The sequence below is a fragment of the Hyperolius riggenbachi genome, chromosome 8 (assembly GCF_040937935.1).
Source record: "Hyperolius riggenbachi isolate aHypRig1 chromosome 8, aHypRig1.pri, whole genome shotgun sequence".
Taxonomy (NCBI): domain Eukaryota; kingdom Metazoa; phylum Chordata; class Amphibia; order Anura; family Hyperoliidae; genus Hyperolius; species Hyperolius riggenbachi.
In genome coordinates, this window is record NC_090653.1 from 268833418 (window position 1) to 268850162 (window position 16745).

Sequence of the window (16745 nt, forward strand, 5' to 3'; positions counted from 1 at the left end):
TGAGTTTAGGGGGTTGACAATAATTGAGGCACATCTGGTTATACTGGGGGGGTCCTAATATTGGGGGGCACGTATAGCTTTATGGGGGGGACCTAATAATAGTGGCTCATCTGACTATCTATATGGGGGGACCTAATACTGACTGCACAGCTGACTAAACTGGGGGAGGGGGCCTAATACTGGGGGCACACCTCACTACCTATAGGTGGCTAATACTTGGGGCACATCTGACTACCTAAACTGGGTAAACTGGGGGCACATCTGATTATACTGGGTGGTGGTGCACATCTAGTTATTTATACGGGGGGCTAATACTGGGAGCACATCTGATTACCTATACTGGGGAAGGCGGCATACCTGGTTATCTATAATGGGGGAATCTATTACTGGGTGCACACCTGTCCTGGCTACCTGTAGGGAGGATAATATTGGGGGCACATCTGGCTACATATACTGGGGGGACACCTATTTAATACTGACACAGAACATTTGTATTGTGCTTTTCTCATGGCGGACTCAAAGCACCAGAGCTGCAGCCACTAGGGTGCTCTATAGGCAGTAGCTGTGTTAGGTAGTCTTGCCCAGTGTCTCCTACTGAATAGGTGCTGGCTTACTGAACAGGCAGAGCTGAGATTAAGACCCAGGTCTCCTGTGTCAGAGGCAGAGCCCTTAACCATTACACTATCCAGCCACGCTGCGGGCACATCTACTACCTATACTGGAGTGGGCACAATTTGGGGGGCAGGAGGGCACACTTTGAAAATGTTGGTACTCAAGAACTTTGGCTGGCCCTGCCAATAGAGCATACAGGAACACCCCAGGCTACAAGGGAGTTCAAATGGGTGGTTCAAATGGGGAAATGTAATAGGGTAAAATGTAATAATGGGGGATGCAGAGATAACTATATACTGTTTAACCACACCCACATTTAAGACCACACCCTCTACACAATAAAATTATTAGTTAACCATTCTCATTCACCTTGTCTCTCTAATTTTTACCATTAAAATATTTTTAATATTTTCTCAATTGTAAGTAAAAAGCACACACTGTAGCCAAAAGCCACCTTTATTTCGGAAACAAATCTCATCACCATAAATTGTGACAGAAACATATGGCTGCATAATATTGATTGCTGGGCGAGACTGCTTGATTGTCTCTGGCAAAGGGTTTGGGGTATTTTCTGTTTACATATTTACTGTTTTTACATTGTAGTGTAACCTTCCAGATCAGGGATGTCAAACTCCAGTCCTCCTCAAGGGCCGAGTTCCTCACACATTTTTGTAACAGCTCAAATTAATGGATGGGGCTGAATCAGGCAAGGCGTGGTTCACCAGGTAGAACACTTCTCCATTTTCCAGCAGTCTATCTAAGGCCCTTTTCCACGAGCAGTTGATAGGCAGCGAAAAGCCTCTCAACTCTTAAGGTGCCCATACACTTACTCGATTTCCCACCGATAGACAGCAGATTCGATCACTGTGATCGAATCTGCTGTGAAATCGATGCGCAAACGCTGACCGATCGTCCGATTTCCGCCCGAAATTGATGGATCCCGTCGATCTGTCCTTGCGGAAAATTTTGCTCGACTATCGGCGGTTCGGGAGTGAGTCGATAGCGGCGTTCGAATGTCCAACGACCGACGCTAGCGGCAATACATTACCTGTTCCGCCCGCGTGTGTCCCCGCTGTCCCCGTGGTCCCTTCTCTGGCTGGCTTCACTTACTTCCTGTTGGGGGAAGTTTAAACAGTAAAGCACCCTCTACTGTTTAAACTTCCCCCGACAGGAAGTAAAGTGAAGCCGGAGCCCTGGAGCTCAGAGCAGAGAAGAGACAGCGGAGACCGGGGAACTCACGCCGGCCAGATCAGGTAATGTATGCTGGGGGAGGTGGCAGCTCCAGATTGTGAATCGATTTCATAGTGAAGTGTAGGCTGCCAATAGATCCCTCTTTGATCAGATTCGATCACAGAGGGATCTATCTGCTGGTCGATCTGGTAGCAATTGACCAGTGTATGCAGCCTCAGACAGGCTTGGCGGGAGCTCGGGTTTTTGCCCGGTAAGCCTCTTGCCCCTGGGGGCCCTAGTGCTGAAAAGTAGGGGGCACAGTGCAGGAAGGGAGGAAGTGGGCACAGAGCAGTGGGGAGGAGGGGAAGCCTCACGTCCCCCTTCCGCGCTCCCCTCTCCAGAATTGCAGCCAGCCAGCGGCAGCAGCGGGGAACAGCTTACTGAGAGAGATCGATAGCTCTGTGTGCTGCTGGTCTGGTCTTCTGCACTGACACTATCCAATTATGCTCTCACTGTACTTCCTGTGAGAGCGTGATTGGACAGTGCAGTGCAGGAGACCAGACCAGCAGCAGCACGCGGAGCTATCTGATTCTCGGTAAGTGATTCCCGATCGCTGCTGGTGCTGGGTACAATTTGAGGGGGGAGCGCTGAAGGGGGAACCCTAGGTGAGGGAGGGGGGGAGGCTTCCTCCCCTCCCCACCGCTCTGTGCCCACTGCCCCCCCTTCCAGGCTGGGCTCACTTAGACCTGCCTACCTAACTGGGGAAACTTATAGACCTGCCTACCCCAAACTGGGGACATCTATAGATCTGCCTACCTAAACTGGGGACACCTATAGACCTGCCTACCTAAATTGGTGACACCTATAGACCTGCCTAGCTAAACTGGGGACACCTATATACCTGCCTACCTAAACTCAGGACACCTATATACCTGCCTACCTAAACTGAGGACACCTATAGACCTGGCTACCTAAACTGGGGACACCTATAGACCTGCCTCCCTAAACTGGGGACATCTATAGACCTACCCGCCAGGCCCTCTCTTTTTTGGGAAATCTGCTGACAATCTAATTGCATTTTGTGGGGAAATTTGCTGACAATCTGATTGCATTTTGTGGGGAAATCTGCTGCTAGAATTTTTTTTATTTTGTTGGGTCGCCCTCCACCATGTAGTCTGGAAAAAAAATGGCCCTCCATGCCCACGAAGTTGGACAGCACTAGACTACTTAATATTTTTATTTTGCAGCATTTGACTACTTGATGAATTATCATGAGGCATGTAACTACTACTACTACGATTATTTTATCTAAAATGTATCTGGTCGGACCCACTGCTACTTATTACACTGCTACTTATTTTGTGTATTTTTTTGTTATTTTGTGTATTTTGAAGTCTGCACATGACCCATCATGACCACGCCCATGTTCCAGTGCATGGTGACACCCATTTATTTTTGCTGCAGCGGGCTGCGCGCGCCGCATGTGGACATCTCCCTGTTATGGACTGTCCTTAGAAGTGCTCACAATCTATTCCCTACCATAATCTAATTAATGTCCTACCAAATTAAGTATATTATATATATATATATATATATATATATATATATATTTATATATATATATATATGTGTATATATATATATATATATATATATATATATATATATATATATATACTGTATATATATATATATATATATATATATATACAGTATATATATATATATATATATATATATATATATATATATATATATATATATATATATATATATATATATATATATATATATACAGTATATATTATAGTGCAAAATTTCTAGAGTACATGCATTTGTGAGCCCAAAATGGGGGGGGGGGGAGGGATCGGACGGGGGGAAAGGGGGACCCAGGCTAAAGCTTTACTGGTGGGCCCTTAGTGTTCCAGTCCGACCCTGAGCGTTTGGCTGCCTTTACAACTGCTTGCTGCTGCCTGGTAACTGCTTGCTGACTGCTGACCACACAGTTCAACTGCCCGTGGAAATGAGCCCTTAAACACTGGCATGGAATCTGGCTTTTGAGGTCTGGAGTTCGAAACCTCTGTTCTAGATGTTGAGGGATTCCTCATATTTGAGTGGGAACAGGTTCATATTCCTCATCTGCTTTGTCTGCGGTTGTCAGCGCAACAACAACTTCAACATCCCTTTTATTTAATACTCTGCTTCCACACTGCATGAAAGTTGAATGCACTACTCTATTGGAGCTCTCTTGCCATTTCTGTTTTTCTATCGATCTATCTATCTATCTATCTATCTATCTATCTATCTCTGTATTTTTCAGAATGTAAGATGCTTCAGAATATAAGATGCACCTAGGTTTAGAGGGCAAAAGCAGGGAAAAAAATATACACTAAACCTGGTGCATCCATGTTCCAGGAACGTCTTGAAGATATTCTCCCCCATTGCCTCCCTGTGTCCTCTTCTGTCCCCCTGTGTCCTCCTTTGCTCCCCTTGTGTGTCCCCCTCTGTCCTCCTATGTGTCCCCCTGTGTCCTCCTTTGCTCCCTTTTGTCTTCCTGTGTGTCCCCTTCTATTTCCCTGTGTCATCTTCCAGTCTCCCTGTGTAGTGATCCTGTCTCCCATGTCCTCTCCTGTCCCCCTGTGGTCCCTTCTGCCCCCTGTGTGGTCCTCTGGTCCATCGCATGTCTCTGCTGGCCTGTGTGAGAACAATTAGCGACAGCATCGGCTCACCTCACCAGCAATTTCAGTGGCAATCAGGTTTTCTCATCTCCTACACGGCTTTCTCAGTGATGGCTTCTGCTGATTGCGTAATTAACAGACGCTGCCGCACGGGGGAGGAGAGGTCTGCAATCGCCATTGGAATTGCTGGTGAGGTGAGCCAGTGCTGCTGCTAATCGTTATTACACAGGCCAGCTGAGACATGTGGAGACCGGAGGACCCCACAGGGGGACAAGGCAGGGGGTCCTAGATGTTGTGGTGGCTCAGCGGTTCGTATCGGTGGGCGATTGTAAGTCGGAGGCTCCCTGTCTTTGGAATATAACATGCAGGGACATTTTCTCTCCATTTTTGGAGGAGCAAAGTGCGTCTTATATTCTGAAAAATACGTTATATATAAAGACAGTTGTCTCCCATTTCTTATGCACCAAAACCAATTACAGCAGCAACAGTTTCAGGTATCGGGCAAACATAGCTACACAAACACACACATATGTAAGCATACCAGGCATTGTTGTTTTTCATCTCTCACCTATTTTGCCAGCTGCATTTGTAGCAAGCAAATATTTAGTATGGAGAGGTTCCCTTTCTTGTAGCAGGAACAAATAAGCAATTGCACTTTAATGTCATGATGATGCTGGCTGTTTAATTACAAAATTGTATGACTAACCTTTCAGTCCTGCTGGTCCAGCTTTTCCTGCAGCTCCTTGTGGTCCTGTTAAGGTATTCTGTTAGGCTGTAGTTTGAAATATTTATTGAACAAGTTGTACATATTATACAGAAAGTAATGACCTGGATTAAACTTAACCAGTGAATAGCTTTATTTTTTAATAAATGGGTGCTGTCAGGGGAGAAGTGTCTGTGCTCCGAATGGCCCCAATAAGGTACCCATGGCCACTCCACAATACAGAGTAGGAACTAAAAAACTGATACAGTTTTCAGTGTTCTCCCCAGGCTCTTTTAGCCAGGTGCTCCACCTGGCTAATTTTGGGTAGCACCCGACTGTCATCGGCTTGCCTCTTCACCCTCTTTCTATACTGTGAGCAGAGTTGCGCCGGCCCTGCCTTTCCCCACCCGGTTACATTTTCATGCAAACCGGCTGAAAAAAAATCCGGGGAGAACACTGAATTTTAGCCAACCAACAAAGATTAAAAATTGTTAAAAATTGCTTGAATAGCGCAGGTACCAAAAATGACAATACTGAATTTTCCAAAGTCAATTCATCAGTCCATGCAGGCCTATACTAGAAATAATATATAAATCAAGGCACATTTCTTCAAGTTAGGACATTTAAATAAGTTATTATGGAGGTGCTAAAGGGGTTGTGGCCAGCAAAATGGCAAAGTCAGTTTACCCTTCACACACTCACATGCAAATGTTCATACAAATACATTCACATAAATCAATCATCCGGGAACCACTGGTTTCCCTGTAGCTAAGTTAAAAGCCAGGGTCATGGTACAAAAGAATACATTCTCTAGCATGGTCACCTACACCACACAGGGGCAGCCAGAGTTAGGACACCTCCGAATACTGAGCCACCTCTTCATGGTGTAGGTGACTACGCAAGAGAATGTCAACTTTTGTACCGAGACCCCGGCTTTTAACTTTTTAACTTAGCTGTAGGGATAGCTGTGGTTTCTGGATGATTGATTTCTGTGAGTGCATTTGTATGACCATTTGTATGTGAGTGTGCGAAGGGTTAACTGACTTTGCCTATGCTAGAAAGAGCAAGATATTTATAAAAAAAAAAACAAACACACATGATCTGGCTTGAATATGAACGAGAAGTGATCATTTAACATACCAGTTTGTCCAAAGGCACCTGTTTCTCCCTTTTGACCTGGAGTTCCAGGAATCCCGGGGCATCCTCTGATAATGGACAGCCTATCAGAGTCTCCAACTCCAACAATCTTTACCTCTAGGAAAAATAAAATGTAAAAATGATCAATTGCATATTTACACATGGCTTTCTTATGTCTGCGTTCAGGGGTGTAATTAGCCAATGCGACTTCAGGTGTGGAAGGGTCCCCAACTACTAACCATCCCTTTCTCTGATACTCTAGATCAGGTGTTTTTGTGGCTACGCCTGTTATGGGTGTGAAGGACACTTGTTTTATGACCCTTGTGAGATGGGCCCCAAGCAGTGGCGTAGCAATAGGGGGTGCAGAGATAGCGACCGCATTGGGGCCCTTGGGCTAGAGGGGCCCAGAGGGGCCCACCCCTCAAACACAGTATTAGCTCTTTATTGGTCCTGTGCTGTCCAAATTCGATCAGCTGGCAATCTCACTATAGGTTTACACCGCTACCCATAGGATGGAGGGAAAACTGCAGCGCTGGATCCCAGGGAGGTGAGTAAGAGCTGAGCTGCTGCAGATCTCTCTAGCAGCATGATTTTTTCCAGGCTTTAGGATGCTAAAAATTGTACTGTTTTTAGACTCTAAAATCAGGAAAGAATCATAATGCCAAGGGGGTTAAAATGCAGAGTGTAATTTGAAAACTGCAAATATTAGAGAATGATGCAATGTTATAGAAAAAAAGCTATATACCTGAAAGTAAAAACATGAGACTAGTTTCTTTGCTACTAATGGTCCATTAATTATCTGTACTACATAGGCAAACGCAGGGGCGGAATACAGCTGCCTAGAATCCCCCCTCAGACCAGGGCCATTGCAGTGTCTGTGGACAGGCACAAGTTGAGACACCAGAATATCTGCAGGCGTCCTGCAGCTCACAGCGCTGCCCCCTTTCTTTCCCCGCTACAGCTGACTTTGGATGGAGCAGCAGCATGTGTACAGAGCATGGAGCAGCAGCGTGTGTACAGAGCATGGAGCAGCAGTGTGTGTACAGAGCATGGAGCAGCAGCGTGTGTACAGAGCATGGAGCAGCAGTGTGTGTACAGAGCATGGAGCAGCAGCGTGTGTACAGAGCATGGAGCTGCTCTGGGAACCTAACAAAGTCAGGTATGAGCACAGCCCTGTGCACTGCTGTGTGAATTCTTCACCTTCCCCTTCATTACCAATGTCGGCTGTCCTCATTATTATCTGTATCCAAACTGCTCCTGATCGATCTCGTTGTCAGTCTCTCAGTCAGACAGGAAATTGCATTGTGTGTACTCAGCATGTCGTCCTACCATATTATTATATTGTATTGTGCGTGGCTGAGGGAGAACTTTAGGAATCCCCCCCTTGAAAATCCTGGGTTTGCCCCTGTGTACATACAATCGATTATATCATAAGTTTGTATTCACTTCACTGACACTGAAGGGGGCCCAGCAAAATTTTTCTGGGAGCCACATGATTTGTAGTTGTGCCCCTGTCTGCATTATGTTGATATAATAGTATACTGTATGTTTCTCCTTCTGTTTTGTTGCTTCTAAAATAGACTTATTTCAGACTGCTACAGAAAACCGATGCTATCAGGGTGACCCAGAGCCACTAGGAATATAGGGAAAGTATCAGGGCTGCTGTAAGATTGTTCTGCAGTTTAACCACTTCCCCTCCCCCGGGACGAGTAACTACATCCCTGCATTTCCCCATATCCTCTCGCAGGGACGTAGTCCCTTGTGAATTTTTTTCTTATTTTTCCTTTTAAAATGCAGTTTGGATGAAATAATTCCTAGCCACAAGTACCCCCCAAAGAAAGCCTAATTAGCGGTGAAAAAAACAAGATATAAGTTGTTTCAATGTAATTAGAAATGGCTCGAACCTCCGATTTTCGGTTCGCAAAAACTCAAACGTAAACTTCCGCAAAAGGTTTGGTTCGCGTGAACTTTCGTGAACCGCAATAGACTTCAATGGGGATGCGAACTTTAAAAACTAGAAACATTTATGCTGGCCACTAAAGTGATGGAAAAGATGTTTCAAGGGGTCTAACACCTGGAGGGGGGCATGGCGGAGTGGGATACACGCCAAAAGTCCCGGGGAAAAATCTGGATTTCACGCACAGCAGCGTTTTAAGGGCAGAAATCACATTGCATGCTAAATTGGAGGCCTAAAGTGCTTTAAAACATCTTGCGTGTGTATATGTTACGTCCAGAACCCGTAGTGTGGCCACTTCGTGTTCTGGCCAGCCACTTCGGGTTCTGGCCAATGTTAGAAATATTATGTTTACGCCGTCTCGCTGCGGCCAAATTTATGACAACCTTGCTTAATTTAATTAAATATAGCCGGCGGCAATGTAATAGATGAAGCCGCCGGCCTTCACACTGCCTCTCTCCTCCCCCCCCCGCCTCTCTCCTCTCCCCGCCTCCCATACAATAAGTAGCAGCCGGCGGGGACATGCAGCCGGAGAGTCGTTCGTAGCGGCAGGGGCAGCAGAGCGGGGAGGCTGCAGACATTGCTTCTGCCAGCACCCGCTCTGCAGGAACGGCAGGATTCCCCTGTCGCGACGAACGACTCTCGGGGACACGCGTGTCCCCGCCGGCTGCTAATTATTGTATGGGAGGCGGGGAGAGGAGAGAGAGGGGGGGAGGAGAGAGGCAGTGCGAAAGCCGGCAGCTTCACATTGCCGCCGGCTATATTTAATTCAATTAAGCAAGTTGTCATAAATTTGGCCGCAGCGAGACGGCATAAACATAACATTTCTAACATTGGCCACTGCGCTGCGGCCACTTCGCACATTGGCCGGCCAGAACCCGAAGTGGCTGGCCAGAACGCAAAGTGGCCACACTTCGGGTTCTGGCCGTAACATATACATCAATCAGGGAGTGTAATTAGAGTACTGCTTCATACTGACAGACCAAACTCACTGTGTAACGCACCGCAAACAGCTGTCTGTGTAGTGACGGCCGTCCTGGACTGGTGCGCACCATGGCGAGAGTGCAGGCCATGGCGGTTTTCAAGCCTTATCGCCAGGCTAAGGTAGCTCAATGACAGGACAACAGTGACTGTCCAGCTGATCGAATTTGGTCTGTCCACAATGAAGCAATGACCTTATTATCTTGGGTGTGCCCCCCCCCTCGAGACATTCATATAGCTGTCGGTCATTGCTTCATTGTGATATGCAAGCCCCTTCGCCGTGGCAAGGTAACGATCACGAAGGGGAATTGACACATGTACATGCCTTTTGTTTTGTTGTTGCAGACTGCAGTGCAGCCAGAAAAATTAGGCAGGCATGTACATGCACCAGAAAAACCATTATAGCGGCCGCTGCTAGCAGCGGACTTAAAAATTCAGGAATCCGCCTGGAGTCCTGGACCCTGTTGGTGGTGGCGGAGAAGGCAGTCAAGCGGCCTGCAGGATTTCTGCAAAGGCCACAAAGGTCACGGCCTAGGGCGGAAAAAAATCAGAAGGATAAAAGGGCGGCAGGACCTGAGAGAGATAAGAGGCTGCATGTCAAAATCAGGGCCGGATTTCTGCAAAGGCCACAAAGGTCACGGCCTAGGGCGGAAAAAAATCAGAAGGATAAAAGGGCGGCAGGACCTGAGAGAGATAAGAGGCTGCATGTCAAAATAAATCATTTCTCCTGCTCCAAAGCGCCCCGGCTTTGCTGCACACACACAGTCAGAATTCCAGAGCTCCGTGTATTTTCCTTACTTCGTGGTGTGCGATGAGACAGTGCTATCTACTGAACATACACGCTTCAGTTTATTGCCAGGGGTAAGAGAAACATGGATCACAATGTAGACAATTTCTGATCCAGTAAAAGTAAACATTTTAACAGAATTATTTCCACTTTACAACTCAAGCTGGGCTAAACAATGTATTGCTGGTCAGATTCTGTTAATGACTTGAGCCATTCCTTCTCCTCTCTCCCCCTGGATTGTAAATCTTAAACAGATAAGGGTTTTTTTTCCTTAGAGAGATTTATGGCAGCCCCTTCTAAGCTAAATCTTAACCCCTTGCTGGCTCATTTTAAAGGCAGCAGTAGTCTAGTATGAGATAGACAACTTCTCTATAATTATAATTACAAATGTACTGTTGTATACTTTTGTATTGTTACATTCTGTTTTGTATACCAAAAGTAATAACATACACTAAAAATTAAAAAAATATATATTTGTACCGTGTTGGCAAACAGTAAAAAAACACCTGTGAAAGAATCAGTACAATAAATACTATAAAATAAATGCAACAGATCTGTGATTACAGAAGAGCAAAGAGGGAGATGAATGCCGCTCTGCTACTTCATGCCTGGTACACACCATGCAATTTGCCATCAGATAGATGGGTTCAAATTGATTATTTCTGACAGGTCTAATCTGATTTCTGATCATTTTTCTAATCGACTTTGTATAAGTGATCGGAAAATCGATTCAACCCATCTATCTGGTGCATACCAGGCATTAGGGACTCACTGCTCTAACAGGAAAAACAATCATTCATCATTTTTCAGAGAGAAAACATTCATAGGTATCCTGCAAACAAGTGATCGTTAAGGCTCATACACATATCAGACTATAGTCTTTGGAAAAAGAAAGATCACAGTCCAATCTTACCACCCTTCATGTAGTATGAGAGCCATACCTACACAGTCTTTTCTATGGAGCTGAACTCCCCATCAGAAAAAATCTTTGCAAGATTCTGCACACACAGATGCTGTACAGACACAAAAGATCTGTATCTGCAAAAGATCTGTTCCTGCCACAGATCCGTTCCTGCAAATTGCATTCATAGTCTATGAGATCTGCAGATCATCATACACACCTTGTTTAACTGACATTTATCTGCAGATCAGACAATCATCTGCAGATCTGAAAATCCATCCTGGTGGATCGGATCTGCAGATGAATGTCTGTTAAAGAGACACTGAAGCGAGACTAAATCTCGCTTCAGGTCTTATATATAGCAGGGGCACGTGTGCCCCTGCTAAAACGCCGCTATCCCGCGGCTTAACGGGGGTCCCTTCACCCCCAACCCACCCCCGCAAAAGTTGGTCGTAAAATGGTCGCTGGTAATCTTCTTCCTGGAGGCAGGGCTAACGGCTGCAGCCCTGCCTCCCAGCGCGTCTATCAGACGCGCATCGCCGCCTCTCCCCCGCCCCTCTCAGTGAAGGAAGACTGAGAGGGGCGGGGGAGAGGCGGAGATACGCGTCTGACAGACGCGCATGGGGCAGGGCTGCGGCGGTTAGCCCTGCCCCAACCAGGAAGCGCTCCCCCGCTGCACGGAGGGGGTTTGGGGGGACAGGGACCCCCGTTAAGCCGCGCTATAGCGGCGTTTTAGCAGGGGCACGCATGCCCCTGCTAGCTATGAGGTCTGAAGCGAGATCTATTCTCGCTTCAGACTCTCTTTAAACAAGGTGTGTATGATGATCTGCAGATATCATAGACTATGAATGCATTTTGCAGGAACAGATCTTTTGCAGATACTGATCTTTTGAATGTATACAGCATCTTTGTGTGCAGCATCTTGCAAAGATTTCTGTCTGATGGGGAGTTCAGCTCCATAGAATAGACTGTGTAGGTATGGCTCTCATACTACATGGAAGGGGGTAAAATTGGTCTGTGATCTTTCATTTTCCTAAAGGCTTATACACACATCAGACCACAGTCTTTGGAAAATGAAAGATCACAGACCAATTTTACCCCCTTCCATGGAGTATGAGAGCCATACCTACACAGTCTATTCTATGGAGCTGAACTCCCCATCAGATAAAAATCTTTGCAAGATGCTGAACACGTTCAAAAGATCAATGTCTGCAAAAGATCTGTTCCTGCAAAAGATCCGTTCCTGCAAAATGCATTCATACTCTATGATATCTGCAGATCCTCATACACACCTTGTTTAACAGACAATTATCTGCAGATCAGACAATCATCTGCAGATCTGAAGATCCATCCTGGTGGATCTGATCTGCAGATGAATGTTTGTTAAACAAGGTGTGTATGAGGATCTGCAGATATCATAGACTATGAATGCATTTTGCAGAAACGGATCTTTTGCAGGAACAGATCTTTTGCAGATACTGATCTGTTGCATGTGTACAGCATCTTTGTGTGCAGCATCTTGCAAAGATTTCTATCTGATGGGGAGTTCAGCTCAATAGAATAGACTTTGTAGGTATGGCCCTCATACTACATGGAAGGGGGTAAAATTGGTCTGTGATCCTTCATTTTCCAAAGACTATGGTCTGATGTGTGTATGCACCCTGAGTGTGTGTGTGTGTGTGTGTGGGGGGGGGGGGGGCGGTTGGTGGTACCGGGCCTAGGGCACTGGGAAGTCCAAATCCGGCCCTGGCGGCCTGCAGGCAGACATGCTGTGTAGGGAGCAACTTAGTCTTGGGGCAGGCAGCCAGTCACACGGCGTGCAGGCAGAGATGCTGTGTGTGGGGACTGACTTAATCTTCGGGTGGGCAGTATCCCTTCGGGATCCATGCCTCATTCATTTTGATAAAGGTGAGGTACTGAACACTTTGGCGACCTAGGCGACTTCTCTTCTCAGTGACAATGCCTCCAGCTGCACTGAAGGTCCTTTCTGACAGGACGCTTGAGGCAGGGCAAGACAGAAGCAGGGCCGGCGCTACCATTAAGGCAAAGGAGGCAGCTGCCCCAGGGCCCCAGAGCTTGTAGGGGCCCCCAGTGGCTACAAGAGGAAAACAATTTTTTTCAAATCGGCCTTATAGTTTTTGAGAAAATAGATTTTAAAGTTTCAAAGGAAAAAAAAATACACACTTAAAAACCTGCCGATCTTAATGATTAATAGCAAATCCACCTTAAATGCTAGAAACCCTAAATTTGCAGGATATGTTAAGGAGATCATTAGGAATAAGAGCAAAAAAAATGTTTCAAAAATACCTTATAGTTTTTTAGAAAATCGATTTTAAAGTTTCGAAGGAAAAAAGTATACTTTTAAATGCGGTAAATGTCACTTTTAGATGCAAACCTAACGGTAGTGTAATTTTACATGCATCAAACGAAAGCGCAATAAATTTCCTGACGGGGTTTCCAGGGGGTCTATACGCAGCCACAGCGCTTTGGCCAGGGATCGCTATACAGCCGCAATATGGCTGTATGAAGATCCCTGGCATTTTTTCCTATTTTCCCAATTTATTTTTTTTATGTTTAGAGTGTGGGAATTTTTTTTTTTTTAAATTATGTGGGTTCCCCCCTCCTGAAACTTTTTAACCCCTTGTTCCCATGCAGGCTGGGATAGCCAGAATGTGGAGCTCCGACCGATTGTCGCATGTCCGACATCACCATGAGATAACTAGAGCGTCCTGTCCTTGCCTGCGTGGACATGGGAGAAGGATTACTGGCAGTGGTAGCTTTATTCCATTGTGCTGTGACATCACCCTTAAACGCATTGTAAAGCATAGTTGCCAGCTTGTTCTGCAAGTGCTGCATCCTTTCTGCCTTCTGGTGATTTGGAAACATCTCCGCCACTTAGTGCTTATACCAAAAGTCTAGTAGCGTGGCCACCCAGTACAGCTCATTCCCTTTGAGTTTTTTTATACGGGTGTCCCTCAACAGGCTGGACAGCATGAAAGCCGCCATCTGCACAAATCTGGAAGCAGACGTACTATCCATCTTCTCTTGCTCTTCCTCAGTGATGTCAGGTAAGTTCTCCTCCTCCCCCCAGGCACGAACAATACCACGGGAAAGTTGAGCAGCACAAGCCCCCTGCGACACCTGCTGCGGTTGTTCTTCCACCTCCTCCTAAAAAAAAAACCACCTTCCTCATCTGACTCCACTTCCCCACACGACTCTTCCTTCTCCTCCCCCCTCTGTGCTGCCGCAGGTGTTGAGGAAACATCTGGTTCTGATGATAATTGATCCCACAACTCTTCCTCCTGTTCCTGTTCACGCTCCTCCACAGCTTGATCCACCACTCTACGCACGGCACGCTCCAGGAAGAAAGCATATGGGATCAAGTCGCTGATGGCGCCTTCACTGCGACTCACCAGGTTTGTCACCTCCTCAAACGGCCGCATGAGCCTGCAGGCATTTCTCATGAGTGTCCAGTACTTCAGCCAGAACACCTCCATCTCCCCAGAGCATGACCTCACTGTAGTTGTAGAGATACTGTTTGATGGCTTTTTCCTGTTGTAGCAGGCGGTTGAACATCAGGAGCGTTGAATTCCAGCGAGTCGGGCTATTGCAAATCAAGCGGCAAGTTGTTTCTCCGCTGAATATCCGCAAAGCGTGCCATGGCCGTGTAAGCCCGCCTGAAATGCCTACACACCTTCCTGGACTGCTTCAGGATTCCTGTAAGCCTGGGTACTTAGACACAAATCTCTGAAGTATTAGATTCAGCACATGTGCCATGCAGGGTACATGTGTCAACTTCCCCAAATCCACAATGAGATTGCTGCTGTTGTCACACACCATGTTGCTGATTTCCAGTTGGTGCGGGGTCAGCCACTGATCCACCTGTTTGTTCAGAGCAGCCAAGAGAGCTGCTCCAGTGTGACTCTCCGCTTTGAGGCAAGACATGTTTAAGATGGTGTGACACCGTCGTACCTGGCATGCAGCATAGGCCCCGGGGTCTGGGGATCTGGGGCTGTGTAGCTGGAGAGGAGATTGCAGCACCAGTAGAGTTGAACTGACACTCAGCCAAGGAGGAGGACGACAGCGAAGAGGATGTAGCAGGAGGAGAGGAGGTGGCAGCAGGCCTGCCTGCAAGCCATGGAGGTGTCACAACTAGGTCTGCTGCACAGCCACGTACTCCCTACTTCACCAGGTTGAACCAATGGGCTGTATAAGTAATGTACCTGCCCTGACCGTGCTTGGCAGACCAGGTATCCGTGGTCAGATGGACCCTTGACCCAACGCTGTGTGCCAGAGATGACACCACTTGCCTTTCAGCTTCATGGTACAGTTTGTGTATCAAAAAAAGAACAAAGAAGAGGGAGGAGCGCTCCGTAGTGTGTTACCTTTTAATGATTAAAAAACAATGCGCATACAAGTTTGCACTTACTAGAAACAAAAGTGTAGCAGGCGTATCACATGTGCTAAATCGCCCTAACATCTGCAACCAACTCGGAGACCTTGGGAACAGCTGTGGCTAGTAGCTGTCCTGGTCCAGAGGATGTTATGGACCTTAGTTGTCCGACGTGGTGCTCAACGTGTGCTGGATGGCGTCAGTTTGTGTATCGCCTTTTTTGAGAAACTTCCACTGTGCTGGTGTTCGGGTACCCCTTTTCAAAATCCAAATTGATCCGGATCAGGATACCCAGATGTCCGGATATCCGTATCCGAACTTTGCGGTATCCGAATAGAATCGGATATCCGACCCCAGTATCCGGGATATCCGGGCGGATTCAGATATCCGGATAGAAAAACCGGAAGTGGCCTTTAAATTGCTTTTAAAACGTTTTTCAGGGTAAATGAGGCATGTAGCATGTTATTTTTAAAAGGAAACACTAATTAATGATGTGGGGATTTAACCCCCCCCCCAAAAAAAAATGGCTGTCAATTAACATCAGGACTAGGTTCCAGACAGCGGTCGTGCGCCCACATTGTGTCCAAAGTCCAACCGCACATCTGGGACATGACAGTTTTCAGCCCAGACACCTCAAAAAAAATTACGCAAGTGTGTTTTGGGTTAAATATAGGTGGTATCAGCACAACAGCAGTGGCCTGTGGCACCCTGATGGTGGGAGCAGCAAAGGCAGCAGGAGCAGGGCAATGCAGCAGCAGCAGCAGCAGCAGGTGTAACGTCTGCCAGGAGCATGCTGGAGGTTGCACTTGGCAGTGGCACGTGGCACTTTGCACTTGGCTCTTTGCAGTTGACTTGGCACTTGGCACTTTGCACTTGGCACGTGGCACTTGGCATGTGACACTTGGCACTTGGCATGTGGCACTTGGCACGTGGCCCTTGGCACGTGGCCCTCAGCACGTGTCACTTGGCACGTGGCACTTGGCACTTAGCATGTGACACTTGGCACGTGGCACTTGGCGCTTGGCACATGGGGCTTGGCACGTGGCGCTTGGCACGTGGCACTTGGCACGTGACACTTGGCACGTGGTACTTGGCACTTGGTGCTTGGTACGTGGCACTTTGCACGTGGCACTTGGCACGTGGCGCTTGGCACATGGCGCTTGGCACGTGGCACTTGGCACTTGGCGCTTGGCACGTGGCACTTGGCATAGTGATAGTGAAGGGGTTAATCACTGAACAGCTTTAGGTTTATCACTGAATACAGAACTTGCTAGGCCAGCAGCACTGGAGCATGTCTCTCAGTGAGCATTCACAAGCTAAGACGATATTTCTCATCATGGCAGCCCTCCTTATTATACAGGGGGGCCTGGCCAGGGTTCCTTTCTGTGATTGGGTGCCAGGGCTTAGGCTGGGAGCCCTCTGATTGGCT

The 16745-nt window shown here is 47.0% G+C and overlaps 1 protein-coding gene across 1 annotated transcript in view; it reads right to left on the minus strand.

Annotated features, from left to right (window-relative positions):
* Positions 1-16745, minus strand: part of LOC137527489 (ficolin-2-like) — a 56994-nt gene that overhangs the window by 21895 nt on the left and 18354 nt on the right. The window contains exons 5-6 of the mRNA XM_068248005.1: positions 6304-6417; positions 5167-5211 (exon numbers count right to left, since the gene is read on the minus strand). Of these exons, the coding sequence (XP_068104106.1) occupies positions 5167-5211; positions 6304-6417 (159 nt within the window). The remainder of the gene's footprint in view (positions 1-5166; positions 5212-6303; positions 6418-16745) is intronic.